The sequence below is a fragment of the Sturnira hondurensis genome, unplaced genomic scaffold, assembly GCF_014824575.4.
Source record: "Sturnira hondurensis isolate 20B ecotype Veracruz unplaced genomic scaffold, ASM1482457v3 Scaffold0008640, whole genome shotgun sequence".
Lineage (NCBI taxonomy): Eukaryota > Metazoa > Chordata > Mammalia > Chiroptera > Phyllostomidae > Sturnira > Sturnira hondurensis.
In genome coordinates this window covers 9446935-9471019 of record NW_028081271.1, presented here as the reverse complement: position 1 = coordinate 9471019, position 24085 = coordinate 9446935, and the positions used below count along the sequence as shown (strand labels likewise).

General features: G+C 38.1%; 1 protein-coding gene across 1 annotated transcript in view; it reads left to right on the top strand.

The window, feature by feature from the left end:
- Positions 1–23525, top strand: part of MICU3 (mitochondrial calcium uptake 3) — a 73079-nt gene extending 49554 nt beyond the window's left edge. The window contains exons 9-15 of the mRNA XM_037055273.1: positions 4469–4564; positions 13558–13658; positions 14058–14229; positions 17992–18100; positions 20184–20341; positions 21382–21450; positions 23363–23525. Of these exons, the coding sequence (XP_036911168.1) occupies positions 4469–4564; positions 13558–13658; positions 14058–14229; positions 17992–18100; positions 20184–20341; positions 21382–21450 (705 nt within the window). The 3' untranslated portion in view covers positions 23363–23525. The remainder of the gene's footprint in view (positions 1–4468; positions 4565–13557; positions 13659–14057; positions 14230–17991; positions 18101–20183; positions 20342–21381; positions 21451–23362) is intronic.
- The last annotated feature ends 560 nt before the right edge of the window (positions 23526–24085 follow it).

Sequence of the window (24085 nt, the reverse complement as noted above, 5' to 3'; positions counted from 1 at the left end):
CTGAATATTTTCTCTTCCTATCTATTATTACTTTCTGAAGCTTTCACACATATGCTCTCTTCTGTGTCTCTAAACCTGAATTTAATAATTTGCTGTATTTTATCTTTTCATGTTGCATTTGGTATATTTATTCATATTATCTTCCAGTTTACTAATTCTCTCTCCAGCTATATATGATAAGATATTAAATTTGAGTGGTTCCAATTTTCATTTCTAGATGTTATATTTTGTTTTTCTACTCAGCCTAATACTTTTTTGGTAGTCTGGTTTTCCTGAAAAATTCTTTCAAGAACAGCTTCATTTTTGTAAATTTGATAAGTTTATTTTGTATTCCATATCTAATCATTTGAATATCTGAAGTCTGCAGGTCTAGTTCTATTGCTTGTTTCTTCTAGTTCTCATTTATGGTAGCTTATATTCTTTTACATTAAGTAATTTTGTATTGTGAGCATGTATTTGTTGGAGTGCCTCTGTATGGATTCTTTAAGGACTCAGTTAAGGGTGTGTTTTCCCTGTGAAGATTTTCTATGTGTGGATACATGTGTGTGTTTCTGTTTCTGTTACATACTGGAGGGAACTGCAGTCCCATCGAGTTTAAATTACAATTCTCAGATTGTACTTATTTCAGTCCACAGTTGTCATAGTGGCACAGATGACAGAGTTTTATGTTTTTCTCTGTGCATTTTTAAATATCAGTACTGTCTGATTCTACGTGCTGCTATTTTGGTTGTTGTTTGTTTTCATAGTTGTCCAATCTCTGAATATAACCATTCTCAGACCCTAACTGTATATGAGATCTGGACAGGATATAGTCCCATCTCTAAATCAGTCTTCTTTTTTTCTAGCTTTTTTCTTTCCTTTCATCTTCATTTTCTCCCTTCTTTTGTTTCCTTCCTTTTTTCATTCCTCTTTTCCTCTGTTTTAATCCATTCAGGATTGCTAACCAGCTACCGTAAACTGGGCGGCTTATAAAGAACAAACATTTCTCACAGCTTTGGAAGCTGGGAACGAAAAGATCATGCAGCCAGCAGATTCAGTGTGGCAGCTGGAGGGCCTCCTTCCTGGTTCATAGACAGCACCTTGGTGTGTCTTCAGATGGGTGAAAAGGGGCAGAAGAGCCTCTTGGGCCTCTTTTATAAAAGCTAATCCCATTCATGAAGGCTCCGCCCTCATGACATGATCACCTCCCCAAGGCCCCATCTTCTCCTAATACTATAACCTTTCAGGTTAGGGTTTCAACATATAAATTTTTCAGACCATAGCTGGCCCTTCCCTCCCTGTCTTTCTCCCTCCCCTCCCTCCCTTCCTTCTTTCCTTCCCTGCTTCCCTCCTTCTCTCCTTCTCCCCTTCCTTCCCTCCTTCCTTTCTTCCATCATAAACGCCTTGCATAGGACCATACTTTGACTCAGTCAAAAGTCATTAGAATTCTTCACCCAAACTGCAAAGTTTAAGGAAGTTCTACTAACAACAAGGTCTAAACTTAGCCTAAAAATTTATCAGAGTTACAGAATACAGTACATTTGGGACAGCCTTTTGCTTCTACTATTCATTTTAAAGTTGTTCTGTACTATCTACTTCTTTTTCCTCTTTGAATGAAGGTCTGCACCTACCTTACATTTTGGTAGGGAGGCCTAAAGCTCATAGAGTCATCAAAGACACGAAGAAGACTGAAGGAAGTCCTTGCCCATTGTTCTAGATATCATGACACTCCCTAGCGGTCACATTACTCAATCATATTCAGACACGTTCCCCTGTCAGTCTTTCCTTCGCCTGCATGTACATGTTCTGATTTTGTATTTGCTTTGCATTTCTTGCTATTAAAATTGATCCTGATTATTATGGCTACCTTAAGTTTATTTTAAATATCCTATTATATTTGTCTGGCATTAAAAATTTCTACTAGTTTTTTTGCCCTGGCTGGTGTGGCTCAGTGGATTGAATGCTGGCCTGTGAAGCAAGGGGTCACTGGTTCGATTCCCAGTGAGGACACATGCATGGGTTGCAGGCCAGGTCCCCAGTAGGGAATGTGCAAGAGGCAACCACTCATTGATGTTTCTCTTCCTCTCTTTCTCCTTCCCTTCACCTCTAAAAAATCGAATAAGTAAAATCTTTAAAAAAAAATTCCACTAGTTTTGCATGTTCTGAAATTTTACTCTTAATTATATTATCAAAATCATTTATTAAATAATTAAATACTGGCTTTTGAACAGACACACGTAATAGGAATCTGTGTGCCAGAAAGTCACTGATGTATTAGCTATATTTTCTTGTTAATTGTAAATCACGTATTTACTTAAGGCATGACAGTGGTTGCTGTGAGAATACTGTCCCTTCTGTGAGAAAGGATATGATTTAAAAGACTCTTTAAGATAATTGTAGCAACTCAGTTATATATTCTAGTGTAATTTAATCTTTGGAGCTAAATAAAAAGTGAGAAAGCTTTCTATAAGAGAGGGCTATTAAGATGTTATGCTCTAAATAACTTGTTTTATTTTAAAAAGTTACATATTATCCTAATAGATAAATAGAAAAAGAAGAAAATAAATATATATATATATATATATTTTAAATCACCCTTTTAAAAAAGATTTTATCTATTTATTTTTAGAGAGAAGGGAAGGGAAGGAGAAAGAGAAGGAGAGAAACGTCAATGTGTGGTTGCCTCTCACGTGCCCCCCACTGGGGACCTGGCCTGCAACCCAGGCATGTGCTCTGACTGGGAATCGAACTGGTGACCCTTTGGTTGCCATCCCGTGCTTAATCCACTGAGTTACACCAGCCAGGGCTAAAAAAATATTCTAATGCCACCATTCAGAGGTAATCAGTATGTAGAAGTATGTTTACCTCTTTTCTATCCGCAGAAAATAATTTTAGAGAGAATCATGGCACTAAGGTTTATAAAACTAACTTTATCCCTTAATAAGTTTTAAGTATATTTTCTGACGTCATCAGTGTTTGTGTGTGTGCTCATGCATGTGCATGCATGTGCACAGGTGTATGTGATGGGCGGGGACAAGTGTTTGGAAATAGGGAAGAGGCATGCTTCACAGAGCACATCATTCCTGTCACCCCCCTAACAGTAGTATAGTAAGCCTTAGTTTCTAGTTTGACAGGTTTAATAATCCCTTTGTTTAGTGTGTACTAACATTCTGATACAATTTAAAATTTTATCCGTGTTCAAAATATTTAGATAATATTTGCAGAGTATTTAATCTAGCTACCATTTATTGAGGTTTCACCAAACCTATATAAGAGAAAATAAACTATGTTCTATATTCAGCTTATTTTACTTATTTAGCTTATAACTGTTAGTTTAAGCTTATTTAGTTACAAAAGGGGGTAATGTGCAGATTTGCTGCCATATTGTTACATTTACACTTATAGTAATAAATATGTCCGTGTTATGTGGTTCCTGTTAAATAATACTATTTTAACATATTTAAAGATATTAAAATATGGGCAATAGGCAGTGCTTTTTAGTTAGCAATGCACTAAAACTTAGATTGTTGAAATAATTCTCAGATGCATTATCATTTTTAGTGCATGGGACTTTTAATAATTAGCACCCAACAATTGAAGTTCTTTCAGAATCAGCTACACACTCCTAAGTATATCATGCAGCACTTTCTTCCCACAATACGCAGAAGAACCTGCGAAATCTTCCTGGTAAATCCTTACAGAAACTTGCATTTATTTTTTTGAGGCTCTATAAACTCGCAAGTTTAAGTTACCAAGTTTAGAGTCTGTAAACTCTTGAGCATGTAGTTCTGCATTTTCAGGTGAAGATGAGACCACACTTCCTAACCCTGATACCACTTTCTTTGGACTAGTCAGTGCTGAGGGAGAAGCTGTGTTCGAACCTTGTAAGAAGATTAGAAAGGCCCTTATCTATTCACAGAAGACACACCTGTCAAATCCCTGAGTAGCTTTGAGTAGTTTGACTGGAATTGGATTATTTTGTTTGACGTATTTTGGATCAATTTAAATTTTGTTTCTCTGAAGTGTGGATGTGGTCCTTTTGGTCCTTTGGTGCACTAACACAGTGCATGCTCGCCAGCAAGAATTCAGTGTTAACTGAATCATGAATTTCATTGGTTGCTACAAAATTCCCCAGATATTCTGCAAATGAATTTACTTCACATAAGGAGCAAATAAAGTTTTTATTTCACCCCATCTTAGAGGTTACGCATGTTTCAGTAGAAGGGCATGGGGGAGGGGTGAAGAATATGATTCTTTCTGACAAAGCCACTAGGTACTTAGAAATACTGGTTATATGCTATTACACCTTTGAAAATACCCTGGGTTTACCAGCCGTGCCATATGATACTGTTGTGTACAACGGAAAACAAAGAAGGTAAGCTAATGTGTTTTCTTTTCAAGGTTGGCTAGAAGAGATTCAAAGTGTATAAATTATCATTCTTTGTGACTATTCCTTAGATTTCAGTTGTGCTTCTTAAAACTTCTACAGGTACTTAAAACAGATGCTGAGGAACTCGTGCCCAGAAGCTACTGGGACACACTGAGACGGAACACGAGCCAAGCACTCTTTCCAGACCTCACAGAGGTATAACCGGGTCGCTGTACTGTTCGTGGTTTGGTTAGTCTTGTCCGCACTTCATTTTAGAGTCGTAGTGATAGAGCCAAAATTGTGTTTTAGGATTCTCCTTTTCTCCAGCAAAGCAAGAGTATTTATCTATAAATAGTGTATTTGAATATAACAGCTGTGCCAGTAGAGACTGCAAGATTGCCTACAATGGTCTACGTTAAATCAACTTGCTGTAGAAAACATGACTCTCCAAGTTAATTTAAAAAGAAGTTATTTTTTACTTAAGGATCACTTTTAGAAAATTTGAAAATACTATTTTATAGTTTCACAGGTTATTCTAACCTTTAACTTGCACTGTTATGTGAAATGCTGAAACTTTTAACTTCATAAAAGGTAGCTAATGCTTTAGAGTTAGGGTAGACTTAAACAATTAATTTCCCTAACATTAACAGAGTGACTTATGAAGGGTAGGGCATGAAGCAGGTGTGGTAGGGACTGTCAGTCCACGAAGGGAAGAATGTTTCACCTTGACGTGGTTTAGGGTTGCCAATGCGTGGAGAATAAAAAGCAGACTGCCCATTATTCATGCTGTTTGGAGCTCTGTGGAGACACACCCCTTAGTGCTGCACGGAGACAGTTCCCACCACCCACCTTGATTACGTTCCCAGTAGGGCCCCGTCATTGTACAGGACAGGCCGTCTTGTAGCTTAAACACTAATGTGTGTTTTCTGTCAACAGTTTTTAAGAACTGTTTTAGAGATGGCTATCAGTCTTCCACAAAGAACTTTTCTGTTAATAGTAAAAGATATATGCAAGGTCTGTCCAGTAGGTAACCAGCCATGCAGTTTGAAAAATACAGACGTTTATTGAAAATACAAGGTACAAGAAACATTATACGTAGGACAATGACACCTCAGTCCCCTTCAAAGTAGGCACCTTGGGACCTCACACAGTTCTCCAAGTCACCATCAGCTGCCTGTCATATTTCCCTGAATCTAATCAACAGTCTGACATCTCTTCCCTTTCAAAGGGGATTTTATTTGGGCCGTTTTTTTGTCTCTGTGCACCTGCTACATAGTGAGAGGCAGAGCCTTAGGTGTTCACCAGGGTGGGGTAACCCAGGTCACTGCATTGTGACACTGTACATGGGGGAAGGGTCCCAGAGGGGACAATGGTGCTTGCTCTGCTCTCGGCCAGATCAAAGCTCCAGAAAAAATACAACTAAGCGACAAAGAGAGAGCTAGCCTATCAGATACCCAGTTCAAAACACTGGTAATCAGGATGCTCACAGAATTGGTTGGATTTGGTTGCAAATTAGATGAAAAAATGAAGACTATGCTAAGTGAAATAAAGGATAATGCACAGGAAACCAATAGTGATGGAAAGGAAACTGGGACTCAAATAAACGGGTAGACCAGAAGGAAGAAAGAAACATTCAACCAGAAAAGAATGAAGAAACAAGAATTCAAAAAATGAGGAGAGGCTTAGGAACCTCCAGGACATTTTTTTTTAAGATTTTATTTATTTATTTATCTTTGGAGGGGAAGGAGAGAGGGAGAGAAACATCAATGTATGGTTGCCTTTCGTGCGTCCCCTGCTGGGAGTTGGCCTGCAGGGAATCGGCCTGCAACCCAGGCATGTGCCCTGACTGGGAATCGAACCGCGATCCTCTGGCTCACAGGCCCGCGCTCAATCCACTGAGCTACACCAGCCAGGGCTCCTCCAGGACATTTTTAAAGATTCCAACACCCAGATTATAATGGTACCAGAAGGAAAAGAGGAAGAGCAAGAAGTTGAAAAATTATTTGAACAAATAATAAAGGAGAACTTTCCCAATCTGGCAAAGGAAATAGACTTCCAGGAAGTCCACAAAGCTCAGAGAGTCCCAAAGAATTTGGACCTAAGAAGGAACACACCAAGACATGTCATAATTATATTACCCAAGATTAAAAATAAGGAGAGCATCTTAGAAGCAGCAAGAGAAAAGGAGATAATCACCTACAAAGGATTTCCCATTAGACTGTCAGCTGATTTCTCAAAAGAGACCTTACAGGCAAGAAGGGGCTGGAAAGAAGTATTCTAAGTCATGAAAGGCAAGGACCTACATCTAAGATTACTCTATCCAGCAAAGCTTTCATTTAGAATGGAGAGGCAGATAAAGTGCTTCCCAGATAAGGCTGAATTAGAGGAGTTCATCATCACCAAGCCCTTATTTCATGAAATGTTAAAGGGACTTATTAATCTAAGAAAAAGAAGATAAAAAATGTGAACAGCAAAATGACAGCACACTCATAGATATTAACAACCACACCTAAAACAAAACCAAAAGCAAACTAAGCAAACAACTAGAACAGGACCAGAACCACAGAAATGGAGATCACATGGAGAGTTAATGGCAGGGGGAGAGGGGGAAAAAGTACAGAGAATAAGTAGCATAGATGGTAGGTAGAAAATAGACAGCGGGAGGGAGGGTAAGAATAGTATAGGAAATGTAGAAGCCAAAGAACTTACATGTTTGACCTATGGACATAAAATAAAGGTTGCGGGGGGCGGGATGTGGGTTGGAGGGGGTGTGCAGGGGAATAAAGGGGGGAAAATGGAACAACTATAATAGCAAAATCAATTATACACACACACACACACACACACACACACACACACACACATATGTATTTAAGTGATTTTATTTTGGGAAAAGCCAGAAGTTGCAGGGTGCCAAATCTGGGCTCTAAGGGAGCTGAGTCACCGGAGTGATTTGATGTTTTACCAAAAAACCCTGCACAAGACAATGTTGATGCATGAGCAGGCACATTGTCATGATGAAGCTGTCAATCACCAGTTGCCCATAGCTGTGGCCTTCTGGACCATCCCAGTAGTTTCTGCAGAGGAATTCTCAAGCTTAACACAAAATTTCGGACAGGTTTGTTGCTCTCTTCATTCAGTCATTTTTTTAAAGATTTATTTATTTGTCTTTAGAAGGGAAGGGAAGGAGAGAGGGAGAGAAATATCAATGTATGGTTGCCTCTCGTGAGTCCCCTGCGGGGAACTGGCCTGCAACCCAGGCACATGCGCTGACTGGGAATCGAACCATAATCCTTTGGTTCACAGGCCCACGTTCAATCCACTGAGCTACACCAGCCAGGGCTCATTCAGTCATTTTTAATGTGACGGCCACACAGTACACATGCTCGCTCAATGGCATCTGCTGCCTCCACTGACTAGTACAGTGAAGTCATCATTGTTCACATGTGCACATTCCAGCCCACTCTCCTTGGCTGCCAGGCAATATTGATGTCCCACAAACCACCCTTGTTATATTAACAATGGCTGGACTTTTTCTGGACAGACCTTGTGTTGTTACTAGCTTTTTCTTGATAGAGTTGTCCTCCCATTTCATTTTTAAAGTTTGATGTTTAGCCCTGGCTGGTGTGGCTCCGTGGATTGAGCACCAGCCTACAAACCAAAGGGTCACCAGTTTGATTCCCAGTCAGGACACATGCCTGGGTTGCAGGCCAGGTCTTGAGTTGGGAGTGCATGAGAGACAACCACACATTGATGTTTCTCTCCCTCTCTTTCTTCTTCCCTTACCCTGTCTAAAGATAGATAGACTAATAAATAAATAAAGAGACAAATAAATAAAATCTTTTAAAAAATGTTTTTAAAAAAATACTGTTTAAAAAAATAAAATTTGACATTTAAAAGTTACACCTAAAAGTATCTAGAGAAGCAAACTAGATCTGGTGTAATATCTGCTATTTATATATACAGTGTTAATTGATACCTCTAGGGCAAACACAGAAATGTTTCTTTTTTGTCAATTGTGCTCAATTAAAGAAATCCCCAAATAAAGCAGTTTTCCCTATCTCTAATCTGCCTTTGATATATCTATATGATATAATGAGCAATTGCTTTTTTAAGATTACCTTTTAAATTTGAACTATTTTTAGGCATGAAATGGTGATAGGTGTTTCAGGTACAGATATTTTAGAAGTCCTTAATTCTGTAATCATTTATGCAGGCACATATTGGAAATGGTTGATTCTGGAACCATTTGTGCAGGCACAAAGTAAAGGCACTACTATGCGCCTTTACTTCTCAGTGCCTAAAAGTGAGAGTAGCTCATGATACCAGCCCAGGAGTCCCTGCGTGCCACCGTGGCCTGGCTTCTGGTTATGTGATGTCACCGGTGTCTCCGCATACTAGAGTGTCCACCCTCGACCTCCAGCCCATCTTTAATCTCATTTAACTCTGCTGGAAACTCCCGAAATTAGACACAATCTGTTAATGAGATGTTGAGTCTAATTTAAATCCTGGGAGGTTTAATATCAGAAGACCAGTCAGCTCTTATGTATACCTAGAGATCATAAATGATTAGAAGATACTTGGAAGGTGTTCAGCACTCTGTCAGTGCCCGCTGGAGCTCAATTTTTTGGCTTCCCACGGCTAATTCTGTGCATTTCTTCCCAACTCACCGTTTGTGAGATCCCACTGGTCCCTGGAGAGTGTCCATGATAGGGCTATTAATACCATAGAAATTGGCAAACACTACAAATCAGCCATGTTTTCCAGGAAAGCTGGTTTACCGGCACACTATTGGCTATGGTCAATCCACACTATAATCATAAGTTGCTAAATTAATTAATGAATTGAATTGCTTCAAACATCATGAAAGTAAATCTGATGGGGAAGAGAAAGTAGAAAAGGAAACAAAACTTTTATTGTATTCCAAAGAAAATAATTACTTGGGAATTATCTTTGTTTCCAATCCTCCTCCCATGAGAGAGGGCAATTGAGAATTAACTATAGTTAGGTTACAACTTATTCTAACTCATTATAGATTATGACTAATGCCAGTGTAACATTGAATTGTTTCAGTATTTCAGGATTCAAATTGGTTCAGAAAGAAAGCTTAGAAATCTATTTGTATTTTGTTGTTACTTATATATTTAAAAATGTAAATATTGAGATAAGCATATTGTAGGTAAATTTGAGATTAGCCTCTCATATTCTTTTTCCAGAGCTTTTTCTCACAATAGATGTTTTTCAATTACAGTAAAACCATACTGTAATGCAAATTTGAATATGTCACAGCCAACATCAATTTCTAACCAAAATAATATAAATTTATGGTATGATATAAGCCTTTCTCAAATAGAGGGGGGCTGTTGAATCCAGTCTCAGCACTAGAATTATAAAAACTTTTGAGTTTTATAGGTAAACTAAAAATTTTTTGTTTGCTTTAAACTTTACTTGTCCTTAATAAATTTCGTGAAATCATTCAGAACCTGTGCCAAGAAATCAAGAGTTTGACCATTTCTTACGCCCTTGAATAGAGCGGGATAAGGTTGTCACATTGGGATAAATAAAAAGGTGTTGGAAGACTATCCTTAAAACCCTTCAATAGACTGACATTATTTTTACTTCATGTATATTTACGAATTGATTGAATTTTCTGATGAAATCCACAGTATATTCCAATGAAAACAGATAATGGCCTTTCATGTAAATGACCCACAGGTTCTTTTGTGGCAGTTTCTTGCTTTGTTATGAAAACACCTGAATTCATTTTATTTTAACAATGAGCACAAGAATCAAAGGGATAAAGTCTATTTTTGTCTCAAGCCTCCTGTGATGTAAGTTATATAACCCGGTTAGGGCGCCGGGGCTCTGGTGTGGTTTTCATGACTCCCAGCAGCCCTCTGTTTCACTGAGGGGAGGGGAGCACGCTGTCACCAACTCCATTTTCTCATTTTTTCCCTCTAATGTCAAACTTTTACTTATGCCTCTGTGGGTCTGGATTATCTGGATAAGTGCAACCCAAGTCTAATAAGATTTTGATGATGAAAGACTGTAAGCGAAGATCTGCTCTGCCCAGTGGGCCTGAGAAAAACTGGCTGAATGAGGTCATTATTTAAACCTGTGTAAAACAAAGCCAGCTTATTTCAGTGTATTATGTCTTGAGGTAAAGCACATCACTAGAGAAGGCATTCATAGTTTTGTTATCTGAGTTTACTAGGTTTTGGTATTCCTGTAAACTCTCATTTTAAGGCTTTTTTCCCTCCAGTACTACATAACATACATGTGTGGTTTTAATAACAAAAACTTACAAGTGTACCATGTAAAAATCTTTTCTTATTTTCTGGCAGTAAGCGTCAACGTTATTATCTTTTCTGGCCCTTTTTTAATTTCTTGAAATACACTGATTTGGCCAGAATGGTACCAGCTCCCATTTATTGGACGTGCACAACGTGCCAGTGTCCGTGCTAAATGTGTCACCGAGTGCTCGCAGCTGCCCTTTGGGGCAGCAGGTACCGTTGGTCTTCCTGAGGACGCTCACATCCTCAGGGACGTTCACTCCCCCAAGGTCACTTAACTACCAATGGAAAGCCAAATTCTGACCCTTGGGCTTATCCTATGTGTTCGCCACACTACTACTTGTTTGTGAAATAAGCAACTTTTTCTAAAACACCATCCCTTCTCTTATGTCTTCTGTCCTTGCCCCACATTCTCCTCTAGCTTCTAGGTAGATACCCTACTTATGGAAGCAGGGTATCCACCCTGATTGGCTAGAGCCTTCTTCTGATTGGCTAGAGCCTTCACTCTTGTGCTCCGTTTAGACATGCCTTCTCAAATATGCCCTTCCCCTCGTTGTTTAAACTATTCCATGGATAATGAACTGATTAGACTTGATTGTATACAATTACAAGATTGTCTATAATTAACATAGGATCCCCCCACCAAGGACTTAATTTTTTTTCAAAGCATCTTATGACTGCCAGTAAGAACATTTTTCTATTTCTTTTACACTCATATTCTCATTTTATTATTAAATTCTTCCTATAGATAGGGTTATTCCCATTTTACAGATAAAATAGCTAAAGGTCAAAAAGTCATTAAACCCAAGTCTTCCGATTTTATAGTCTGCTGTCTCCAGTACACCAGTTGGCCTCCTCACCCTAAAGCTACTGATGAAGGTAGGAGTGCCTTTGGGGCACCGCTCAAAACTACCCTAGTGCACTGTCATATACAGAGCCCTGGAAAGCCCTCGATACCACTAATGAACCTCAACATCCCTGGTAAGCTTGTTCAGTATATTTAAAACATAGTGTGTGACACCTGATTTCCTGGCTCTGTTATTTCCTGCCTAGCAGTCAGATCTTCAGAGAAGTTGGTTGTATTATAGGGAACTTCTTGGTTATTGCAACTTCTGAGAATGCTTAGGACTTGATAACAAACTAAACTAAGAAATAGTAGAGATCTTCTAAATCTTAACCAATTATAAAGAGGTTATATACGGGAGATTATTTTAAAAACTTAAACTAAATTATTTAAATATAAATAGACTAGATGATTATTAAGAATTTCAAAAATGTTAGATAATTTAAAGCAGATGATGTCCTCTATGTTGGCATTTTTTAAGAGATGTGAGTAATCAATGTAGTAGAGAGATCGCTTTAGAAAAAGTGTCATAGATTTAAAGAGGGAATGTGGGAGGGGAAAAGATCACCATATTAGTTAAAATAATATTTGGTTTAGTGAGAAATGAAATAAAGATCTCATAAATGTTATGAGAGGTAAAATAGCTATCTTCATGGAAGATTGGGAAGAGGGCTATGAGGAATCAAAAGATACCATCTGATTTCACTCATGCGGAATCTAATGAACAAACTGAATGCACAAGCAAAATAGAGGCCAGCTCATAGATAGAGAGCAGGATGACAGCTAAGGTGGGGGCGGGGCGGTTAGAGGGCGGAGGGACTGAGCGAAAAGGAAGAAGGACTCGTGGACACGGACAGCAGCGTGGGGATTGCAGTGCAGGGAGCGAGACATAAGGGTACTTAAGTGGTAATGGAAAAAATACAATACAAAATTTTTATAATGTAAAAGAAAGATAGCAAAATTTAGAGTGTGGGAGAGGAGAAAACAACTGATCCTTTGTAGAGAAGTATATGCTTTCTCTTTCTTGTGTTTTCTTATGGAGTACTTATTGTCAGAATTCTGGCCAAGAAGTAATACATTTCATATATGTCCCTTTTAATAGAGAAAGTGATAGTTATTATTTGACCTCTTAATTTTCTTGTATTTCTAGGATAATATATGAGGGGTATAATTATGTGAAATTTATCACTTTTTACCTGAGTTTTTAAGATGGATATGAGTTGATGGCCAAACGAAGAAGGAAGGGAAGAAAAAGAAGGAATGGAAAAGACAGAGAGGGAGGGTGGTAGGAAGGGAAAAGAAAGGAAAAGCCTATAAAGCTACATAAAATGAATGAATGAAGATTTCCCATAAGTCATTGAACTTTATAAGGACTCTAATTAGCCTATTTTAAGAAGATACTTGTTGGAACTTAGTTTATCAAGTTGAGTGGGGAAGGAAAAACCCTCTGGAATTTTTCAAAAAATAATGTAAGACTTTTTAAAAAAACAACTATAGATAATGTAAATTCCAAAGTAATACTACTGTAGTTTCTCTTTCAAAATGTAAGTACCATAAATGTGGAATACAATAAAAACATCACGTTCAGGGAAGTGATTTTGTAGAACTTGAGACCGTTCCTTTGTCAGTCCCGTATGTTCAGTAAATCTGAAGAATTCACTTCTTTGGAACATCTTTAAAAAAGTATTTTCACGTTGAATAAGAAAATCTATACTACAAACTGCTTAAGTAAAAATAAAATAGATGATTACTAAAGGAGTTCAACTATTTTACATAATTTAACATATAGATACCCTATATGCATCATTTGAGGTAGAAAATGTCCTAAAATATACAATCATATTTTAAAAAATTTCAAGGATAAAGATAGATTTTATTCATAAATCTAATTTCAAACTTCATTTTAACTGTAATGGCATTAATATAATATAGCCTTATGCCTTTTATTCTAATATTAGTAAATGTGTATTTTAGATACTTAATTACATGTTGATAAAATTCTCTGGGGGTATCAGGTATTCCTGTCCTGTTTGCTTACTGCAGCTAACCTTTAAATTGTAATTTTTTTAAAGCGTGCTGATGACATTACGAGTTTAGTGACAGATACTACGCTTCTTGTACACTTTTTTGGAAAAAAAGGAAGAGCCGAGCTGAACTTTGAAGATTTTTATAGGTGAGCTTAATTTTTGTTTTTGTGTTGAAGAAAACGTTAACACGCTTAAGTCAGAAGGGTCTTTAGAATCATCTAGTGACCCCTCCTTGCTGTTTCCATCCACCTTAACGAGCGTCCACTTCTGGCAGTACCTGTAGGCCAGTGGTTTCCTTGCTAAGTCTCGTAGGAAGTCGCTGACCAGTAAAGGTCTGGACGTCCGGATTGCTGTGTCCTGTGGGAGCAGAGTCCCTGCAGCAGGCACTGGACGCTACACACCGACTGCTGTGAGTGTCCTCACGGCCCCGCAGGGCGCACGGTGGCCCTTCGACAGGTGCAGAAGCCGGAGCCCAGAAAGGCTGAGCACCGCCCATTTTCTTCTCTTCGCTTCTGTTACTCATTCTTTATGTGTTTCTGTCATAGGTTCATGGACAACCTTCAGACAGAAGTTCTAGAAATAGAATTCCTTTCCTACTCTAACGGGATGAACACTATCAGTGAAGAAGATTTTGCTCATATTCTTTTACGATACACAAATGTGGAAAATACGTCAGTATTTTTGGAAAATGTGCGCTACAGTATACCTGAAGAAAAGGTATCTAATCCCCCACATTTATTTTGTTACATGTGTCATTATTTTGTTATTATTTAGGTTTATAAAGTATATTGTCCTTTGTCCTTTTGCTCATCTGTGGATTAATAGATACTTTGGATGTATTTCATTTTTTCCTATGTATTCTAAGCATTCTGGCTGAATTTTAAAAATTTATTAATTTAAATTCTGGGTAGGTATTCATACCTTCCTCGGGTATACTAAAAGCCATTAAGGTTAATTGTTCTATTCAGATTATGAATATCATTTTTCAAGAGAATTCTGCTGAGCTACATGCTTCAACTGCTACGTACACATCAGCTCATACAAAGCAGGTTATGTTGACATCGCTTCAGTCACACTTTGTTCACTTCCATGATATTCTCAGCAAAGGGTCATTTGTAGATGGCGTTGACGAGTGAGTGATCCTATCAGCAGCAGAAGTGAGGTCTTTCAAAGAGTTTGGGTGGCGCGAGTGGTTAAGAACCTGGAGCAACTGATTGTCTGTCTGTCTGGTGGCAAGTGTTTCGTCGGCAGTTCTGAGCAGTCGTGCGTTATTGAGTGCTCTCTGAATGCGTCGTTGCAACCAGATAGGACTGGTATCTCAGGTGCCCTCCAAGCCTGGGGTGTTTGGGATACACCGCCTTCTGTTTGTGTTTGTACAGGATCAAGTTCATCTGTCCAAGCAAAACTTGCAAATAGCTTGGCTTTGTTTAAAATGGATGCACGGTGACAGCATGAACAATTCTTCCTGTCCCCTGAGGAATGAGACAAAAGGACTAGCCGCATTTAGCCATTAATTTTACTTCATCTCGTGATCAGGAGTCTTTTATCTGTATTACATGTTGGGCTGAATTTTTCTGATTCATAAACACTTCCCTAATAAAGTATTGGAAATTGAACTATGTCAAACTATTAGGGTATTTTTAGGGCCTTAAAGAATCTGCCTTTTTTATTCTTTCATCTTATGGAAACACAGAACTCTGTAACTCAGAAAGTTTAATTTCAGGGTGAAAAGTGCATGAGATCTCTTTGTATTGTTTCTGGAACTATTTTTCATATTTAAAATTGTTTCAAAATAAGACTTTTAGGTCAAATTCAGCTTTAAAATTTTTTTTATTATTGTTCAGTTACAGTTGTCCCCATTTCCCCCCATCCCTCTCCCCTGCCCCCCACCCCCCTCCTCCCACATTCAGTCCTCTCCCTCCTCCTGGTCTCTGTCCGTGGGTCCTTCATACGTGTTCCTGACAGCCCTTCCCCTTCTTTGCCCCATTAGCCCCCTCCCCCCTCCCCTCTGGTCACTGCTAGTTTGTTCTTTATTTCCATGTCTTTAGTTCTCTTTTGCTCATTTGTGTGTTTTGTTCATTAGGTTCCACTTTAGGTGAGATCATACGGTGTTTGTCTTTCACTGACTGGCGTATTTCACTCAGCATAATGCTCTCCAGAGTTCCTTCTTATTTGGAATTTGGTACATACAGAATTCTTGATTGACAGGTTTTTTTCTTTCAGCAACTGAAGTATCCTACTCACTCTGGCCTCCATGGTTTCTGATGGGAAATTAGCTGTTAGTCTTACTGGAGATCCTGTTTATCTTTGGCTCTGGCTTTGACAGTTGGAGTGCAATGTGTCATCGTGTGGGTCTTCTTCATTTCTTGTACCTGGTGTTTGTTGAGCTTCTTGGATGTGTAAAATCACATATTTTATCAAATTTGTGAGGTTTCCAACCACTAGTTGTCTAGCTTTCCTTTCTGCCCCTTTCTCTCTTTGCCTCTGGGAGTCCGATGGTGCAGATACAGTTTAGTGCACTCGACGGCATCCCCAGGGCCCTTGGGGTCTGTTCGCCTTTCTTCATGCCTTGTCTTCTCCTCAGGCTGAGAAATTTCAGTGTTCCTAGTTTAAGTTCAGTGTTTCTTTCTTCTGCTGGCTCAGATCTGCTTGTGAATCTCCCTAGCCAGTTTTTCATTTCAGTTATTGTACTTTTCTTTCAGCTCCAGAATTTGTTTTGGTTTCTTGTTTTACAATTTCTGTTTCTTTATTTCATTCATACATAGTTTTCCTGATTTCCTCTAGTTCCTTGTCCATGATTTCCTTTAGCTCTTTTGAGGATATTTAAAGCAGTGTATTTGAAGTTTTTGTTTTTTAGTCCAGTCTGGGCTTGCTTCCTCAGAGTTGATTTCCATTGATTTGTTTTTCCTTGTGATTTTTTCAGGTTCTTTGTATCTATTGTAATTTTTGCTAAAAACTAAACATTTTGAATATTATGATGTAGTGACCCTGGCAATCAGATTCTCCCCTGCAGTTGCTCATGGGTATTCTCTGTCATGTGCAGTCACCAGAGAGAGGTTCTGTTCTGTTATCTTAGTGCTCACCCAGAGAACTGACAGAGATTTCCTTAAATGCCCAGAAGCAAAAAGAAAAAATATAGTACTCTCCCTGAAAGTATTGACATTTTTGTTTACACTTTGCTTAAAAGTGTTCACCCTCCTGGTGTTCACTTTTACCGGCATTGACATGACACCCTGACGCAGACACTTGTGCTGGCAGCTGGTCCCAGCGTGAACTGACTCAGAGCCAGAGCGGTGGCCAGGCTCCCAGCAACAGGTCTTCCCCATCGGCACAAACCCCTCCTGGGCCCGCCTTCCTCTGACTTCCTGTCTGGAAAACATGACGAGTGGAGCTGGGTCAGAAAGCAGAATTCAGGTTTGGAATAGCCAACCCTGAACGTAAAGAAGGAGAAAGAAAAAAATGAGAAAAGACACTGAGGATTTTCCTTGCAGGCAGAGGGATTGTAATTGAAGTGGAAATAATGTATACCAAGATTTGTTCTTATTATTTTGATAAGGAATTGATAGTAAATACTATTTTGACAAAAATCACTTCATCAGTAGTTGACTTACATGAAAGTAGAGTCCCGGTGCCCCTCCATCCAGATCAGAAATTGGTGAGCCTAAGTACGCCCTTGGCCCTCTGCTCTTTTTGGTCTGCTTTTCCTTTCCGTTGCTAATTTTACTGGGAATGCGTTACTTAAATGCAGCTCGTCGTGGCCACGTTTGTGTTATCTGAGGTGCATGGTGTTACTTTAAATAAGTTTCCTGTGTAAGCCCAGTAATAGTCATGGCAGTGATGGCCATTCATCTGAACGGCATCCCAGAGCCCTTTCTCCGACTCCGCACAGGCCCTGGGGCCGGCCTCCCAGAGCCACGGCTGAGTGACAGCTGAATGGCCGCCATGCCCGCTACCATCCAGCTGTCACCCCGGTGGGGACAACGTGCACTGCTGTTGGCTGGTTTTGATTTTGCTTTGTAGTTGTAAAGACATTGGTGACCACAATATAATGCTGAATTATACTTAAGGAGTACATGTGCAGGGGACATTATTTTCGGTGTGTTTTTAACTCTTCTTTTTCTTTGTCATCATATTTTCTTGGAGGGTTTAAACAATTCAGGCCTGAAATACAAAGTTTTCAAAACTGAAGATTTTGTATCTAATTTTATTGTAGCAATTTTTTGGAACTCCCTGCTGATATGACAGTATTTTTAAATATTTTCAGCTAGTCTTGCCAACAATAGCATCACTGCACAATAGGAAAAAATCTGAGTGGATTTTACATCCCAGTGGAGAAAGGTTCAGAGTGCGCCCTAGAAATGGTTACTTGCAAGATATATATTGCACATGCTTAATCTGTTTATTTTAGTAAGTGTAGATAACTTATTTTAATAAATTTGGTGATACTAAAATGTATTTACTTATATTCTCACAATATAGGGCATCACATTTGATGAATTCAGGTCGTTTTTCCAGTTTTTGAACAACCTAGAAGATTTTGCAATAGCCTTGAATATGTATAACTTTGCAAGTCGTTCTATAGGGCAAGGTAAGTAACAATCTTTCAAAAATTAAAAGCAAAAGCTAATCCTACATTGTTCTAAGGACTTTGACAGCAATTAATTAGATATATCAACTTGTCTGAAAGTTTGCTGTGTGCTTCTCTGGGAAATCTGTTTTCCCTAAGCAGAGTTTAGGGAAATGTGCCAAATTTTTATATTAACAGTACAATGTACAGATGACGTACTACAGAATTGTACACCTGAAACCTATATAATTTTATTAACCAATGTCACCCCAATAAATTCAATAAATAAAATATAAAAATAAAATTTATTATCATCCTTCATTTCACGTTATGGGGAAAGTTAAAGATGTTTGTAAAAGTTCAGAGAGAGCAAACCTCATGGCCACTTAGTAGCATTGGAGGGTGTGTGTCTATTTACAGAAGAGCCAGCTGGTCCTGCCTCGGGCATCACTGTGGGATGATACGGACATAACCCGTAGTCCCTAGCTCGGAAACCTGAATTTTGGCAACAAAATTCAGTCCCCTCTTAGCTATGGACTTACATTAGCTGCATTTTAAGAGCTATATATAAAATTGAATGTTAATTTTGCTTAATTTGCAAAGACATACAGCTGTCATAGAACTCAATGCTAACCTCAGGACCAGCCCTCTCCTTTCCTGTAGGTAGACCAAGAAGTCAAGTCCTTCTAGGGTTCCCTGCCCCCCCTTCCTCCCTCAGGGCTGTGTCCTTTGTAGATACTCATGCCACACGAGGACTTCCTGCTCGTGTCTGTAAGGTCATTTGACCTGTGCCTGCCATCATCCCATAAATGCCATTTCCCAAATGTAATCTATGGGGACAGTCTTGTCACTTTATTGCCAAGTTCTAGGGAGGAGCCCAACTGCAGCCCCTAAATCCTAATGTTAATTATCTCTCTTCCGAAAGCACAGAGAGTGAATCTCTCCTATGGCTTCATTCATGTATTCATTGAGGAGAGAGACCTGAAAATTTGTCATACTTTACCCTTTGCCTAGTCTAGATTGTCAAATGGGGCATCTTCTCAACTCAACCCATTTTACTGTTTTAAAACCCAAACCTGTGGGAACCCTGCCTCCCCAGACCAGCGTTCACTACCATGGTAAACCTACTGATCAACCACAAAAGGAGAAAGAAGTCTGCTTCCTGGGTCAGAGTGGGCAGTTGTTCTTTCACTCTCTGCAAGCGGGGAGTGGGAAGATCAGTTGTGTCCTCTTGAAGGTGCAAGGAATATCTCTCTCTTCCTTTCCTGGTGTCACTACTCCCACATTAATTCAGATTCCTGCCGATACCCACCTGCCTCTCCAGTGTTTCCTAGGCAACTCACAGAGTGATCTTTCTGAAGCACAGATTAACCTTTCTGTGGCATGGCTGCTGCGGAAAACTCTTCAGCTGCCCAGCTGCCTGCCAAAGGATCTGCGGATTCCTCACTGCAGGTTCCCCTGTACAGTGGGTCCCCTGTACAGAGCGGCTCCGGCGACTCCGTGTCCAGGCCGCGCTTCGTTTTCTGAGTGTGCCGCATCTGCCTGCTGCTCCCTCCATGCCTTTGCTCGCGTCGTCTCGTCTGTCATTTCTCTCGTCCACAAGCTGAAGTCTTCTATCCTTCAGGGCTCAGCTCAGACACAAAGTTGCAGCCTTTCCTTATCACCACTGTCCTCTCTCCTTCCCCTACTCCATACCACAGACAGGGATGCTGACCCATTTCCAATCCTCACAGCACTTTGTGGGGTCCTGCGTAATGGTTCTTTGGGCAAGTGTCTCATCTCCCATCAGAACTGTAACTTTCTGGAGAACTTACTCATCTTAATAACCTCTAAAGTATCTGTTTAGTGAGTATAGGAGGTGCTCACTAAACATTCGTTGAATATGATTGCATTGTTAAACCAAGATATACTTACTCTTAGCCCTTTAAATTAAAACTGCAAATTATTTTTGTTCCCTAAAAGATGACATAATTAATGAAAAGGCATGCTACCTAAGTCATGACCATATTTATTTAAAAACTTCTTTTATAACCTTCCTAGTAATGAATGCGTATTATAAAAGTCATGCGAATGATTCACTCCTTTTCTGTAACACCTTATCCAGATGAATTCAAGCGTGCCGTCTACGTAGCTACTGGCCTCAAACTTTCACCGCATTTAGTGAACACCGTCTTCAAGATTTTCGACGTTGACAAAGATGATCAATTAAGTTATAAAGAATTCATTGGGATTATGAAAGACAGACTCCATCGAGGATTCCGGGTAAACCTAGAAATGTCAAGCCAATTGATACTGTTTTTTTAAACTGAAGGGAAAAAACCCATCTAAGTTTCAGAAACAATTTATATAAATTTTTAAGGATATAAACATGAAATGTTACATTTGGAAAGAAAAATGTAAGGCTCTATCTACTTTCAAAAATAAGTTGAAGTGATAAAATGTAATGCTTTTTTAAAAACATAAAATCAGTGTGAATTTTAGTAGCATTTTCATATTCAAGTAGTTTAGTATCTTCATCCTAATTTGTGGAGGGAAGTATTGCCAACTACTTTTGATTAATTCATTCTGAACACTAGCTTTGAAACTTGTTGGTGTACAAAGAAATATCACTGTTTCTCATTTTATATGATATTGGTTCCACTAGGCAACTTGAGGTGCTTAAAGTCACGGCATACCCAGCACTTTTGTTTGTTTGTTTGTTGAACCATTCCTTCTGTTAATAGCTTACAGTGTAAAGTAATTGTGAAGAATTCAATAATTTTTCTCAGAAATATGTTTTAAAGAATGAAATGTGGTGTGAGTCAATAAATGTTGGCATATCTAACTACCATATTTGTGGATGGTGTCACAAATGGAAAAAGAAAAAAATTCTATTAACAGCTAGAATGTGCAGTCCTCCCTCTTTAGTAAGAATACCCCTAAGCATTATACATTTAAAAAGAGGAAAAGTTATATATATAAAAAGTCAGTATTCATCTTAGACAGTGTTTTTAAAGATCTTTAATGATTTTTAAAAATCCAAGCAGTTTTGGTAAAGATATTGTGTACTTAACTGCCCCCTAGTGGTTCATTGGTAGCATTTGTGACTATAGTTCAAATACCTGAAAGGGTGTGTATTGAAAACCATCTATTCTTCCTCAAACATTTTAGAGTAGCAAGATCAAATTAAGATATAAACTATGCTGTAGACCTCTGACACTGTATTTCTAGCTCAGGTGTTGTGTGTTTTTTCTTTATTTAGTGCATACCTGTAGCCCCATAAATTTGATTTACATTTGCATTTTTAATCCTGTCTTCCACAGGGTTATAAAACGGTTCAGAAATATCCCACTTTCAAATCCTGTCTGAAGAAGGAACTTCATAGCAGATAAGTATGTTAGCTTCTCTATCTAAAACTGTTTAGTAACGGTAATGAAAGGGTCATAACCTATTTTTCTGCTATGATATTTAGGAAATAGCTGAGAGAAATACAATGTATATTTAATTTTTAGGTCATTAACTTAATTTACTTTTTAAATGATTTCATTTTAGACCAGTAATTCAGTTCAAGAATTAGTCATTATAACAAAGCACTATTTTGTCACTATTAAGTTGTGATCTAAAAATCAACTGGGTAAAATACTCATCCAACTGGAATTCTCTTGAAATGTCTTGATTGAAAATTATTCTGTTTAACCTTCAGCTTTGTATCCAGGTAGATACAAAATAATAACTCCAGACTGGGCTTTCGTAATCTCAGATCAGTAACATCTAAGGAATATTTATTGTATTTTTTTAGGATTATGATTCCAAACACCTGCTAAAGTAATGGCACCTGATGTTTCCAGTGTTATTTTATGTGTGTGACACTGTACAGGGTGTTCTTTTCCATGCAGAATCCCATTTCACCCTCACAGATGTCCCACTTAACAGCCCAGAAAAGAGAGTCCTAAAGAGTCATTTGCCCAACACGCTCTAGTCAGTCACAAGCTTGGGTTTGAGCATCATTCTGTCTGATGGCAAAGCCATGTTACCTATTATTTTTGAAACTACCGCTGTAGAACACCATCAGTGAGGAAGGAACAGGAGACCTGTTCAATTTGTACCAACCCAAAGAAATGTCTCAGACTCGATGCTGGTCTCCAAAATGAAGGTTTTGTTTCTCCTTTTCTCTGCCAAAAGTCAACTGTACCTGTAAAATTTTGGTCAGTTGTGGGTTCCAATTAAGTCTCTATTTGAAGGTTTCATTCATTCATACATGTTTGCAAATGTATATTTCTTGCTGTTTTTCTCAAGCTTGAAATATTTATATTTGTATATAGCAGTATTGCCAAAGAGACTCCCAAGGATATCAATGCATAATATTCTTTAAAAAAGTTTCATCAAATAAGTTACAGAAATATGATAAACATAGTTAAAGAGGTTCCTTCCCCTTTACAACTTTCAGGATCTTATTATGCCACCATGCATTTGTCTCTTTAAAACGGAAGTATTCCGTATTTTGCAAAATAGTTTTGAGACCTAATGTTTTGTCTCGGGAGATGCTGAACTAAGAAATGTTGAGAGGCAAGTGGGCATATGTGTTTACCTAAGGCGGTAACTATTCTGATTGAGCAAACAAAAGGTCTCCCTGATCTCTGTTTTAAAGAACTTGATATGCTCTGTGAGAAATTTACATATAAAAAAAATCAGGACCTTGCCATTTATGTGTTCATATCAGCACTGTTGCTGACGAACTTGTCCTGCTCCAACGCCGACACTTTTGATTCTCTGCAGTAGCACAAGGAACCATGGATCAAAACAAAGACACTGAAATAGAGAACAGGCTGACAGTGACCAGAGGGGAGAGGGGAGGGAATTTCAGGGGAAATAGGGGAGGGATTTAGAGGAACATATATGAAGGATACATGGACAACAACTGAGAAGGGTGGAAATGGGAAGGAGAGGGGAGCACGGGGGGTGGGATGGGATGGGAGTAATAGACAGAAAACTGTACTTGAAAAATAATTAAATAAAACAAATTTGGAAAAAAATTTAAAAAAATTAAAAAAAAAACAAAATGACTACGTGTATCGTAGACCTTTATAAGACTCACAGTTAGACAAGTTACTAACCAAAGCACCGAACTTTTAAATTAAAGGAAATATTTTATGATTAAATCTTTTGATCCTTATATTTTCTGTTGGGTATTTTCATCATGTACCTTACTGTTTCATATTATTATCAGAATAATATTTGATTAATGCCATCACCTGAATTTCATTCTAAATAAACATTGCTTTTATATGTATATTTTTAAATTAGGTATCTGTGAAGCAAAGTTTAAAGGATTATCTACATGACAAATGCAAGAAGGAAAAATTTCAGAGAACAAAAGCAGGTCTGAGGTCAGAACTTGCAAAAATGAAGGAAAAGGTGAAATGCTAATTACAATCTTTTCTTGAACTGAATTCTTGGACATAAGACAGATAAAATGCATCTTCTCACCAACTACAAAGGTTATGTTTGATCAGGTTAAGCTTTTGCCTTGATTTACTGAACTCTGCACTTTTTCATTCCTTTTAGAAGTATATAGATACTTCAATGACTATATAAGAATGTATTTTAAATATTTAAAAATGTATTAGAAATTTGTCTAATTCCAAAATAATGTGTGACTCCTGGAATCTAGATCACTTAAAAATGAACAGTGACATATTTTCTTTGGTTTTAGACTGTGAACTTATTTTAAGAAAATGAAGGGCCTTAGAATTGTTGATAAATCCCTGTTATTTATTTTTAGTTATATTGAAAGTGTTTTGAAAAACTAATAGAAATTGAAATACTATATAATATTATGGTTTACATTGTACTTTTAACTTTTAAAAGTACTTAATATACATCATTTGAATCATATAAAGTTTTTTAAAAGTTTTTATTTATAAAGTCAACAGAATGTCTGGTATTCTTTTATGTATACACTAAACAAATGTAAGTGTAGTTTTTTGGTTTGTTTTTTTCCCCCCAAAAAGTCACGCAGTGATGGTG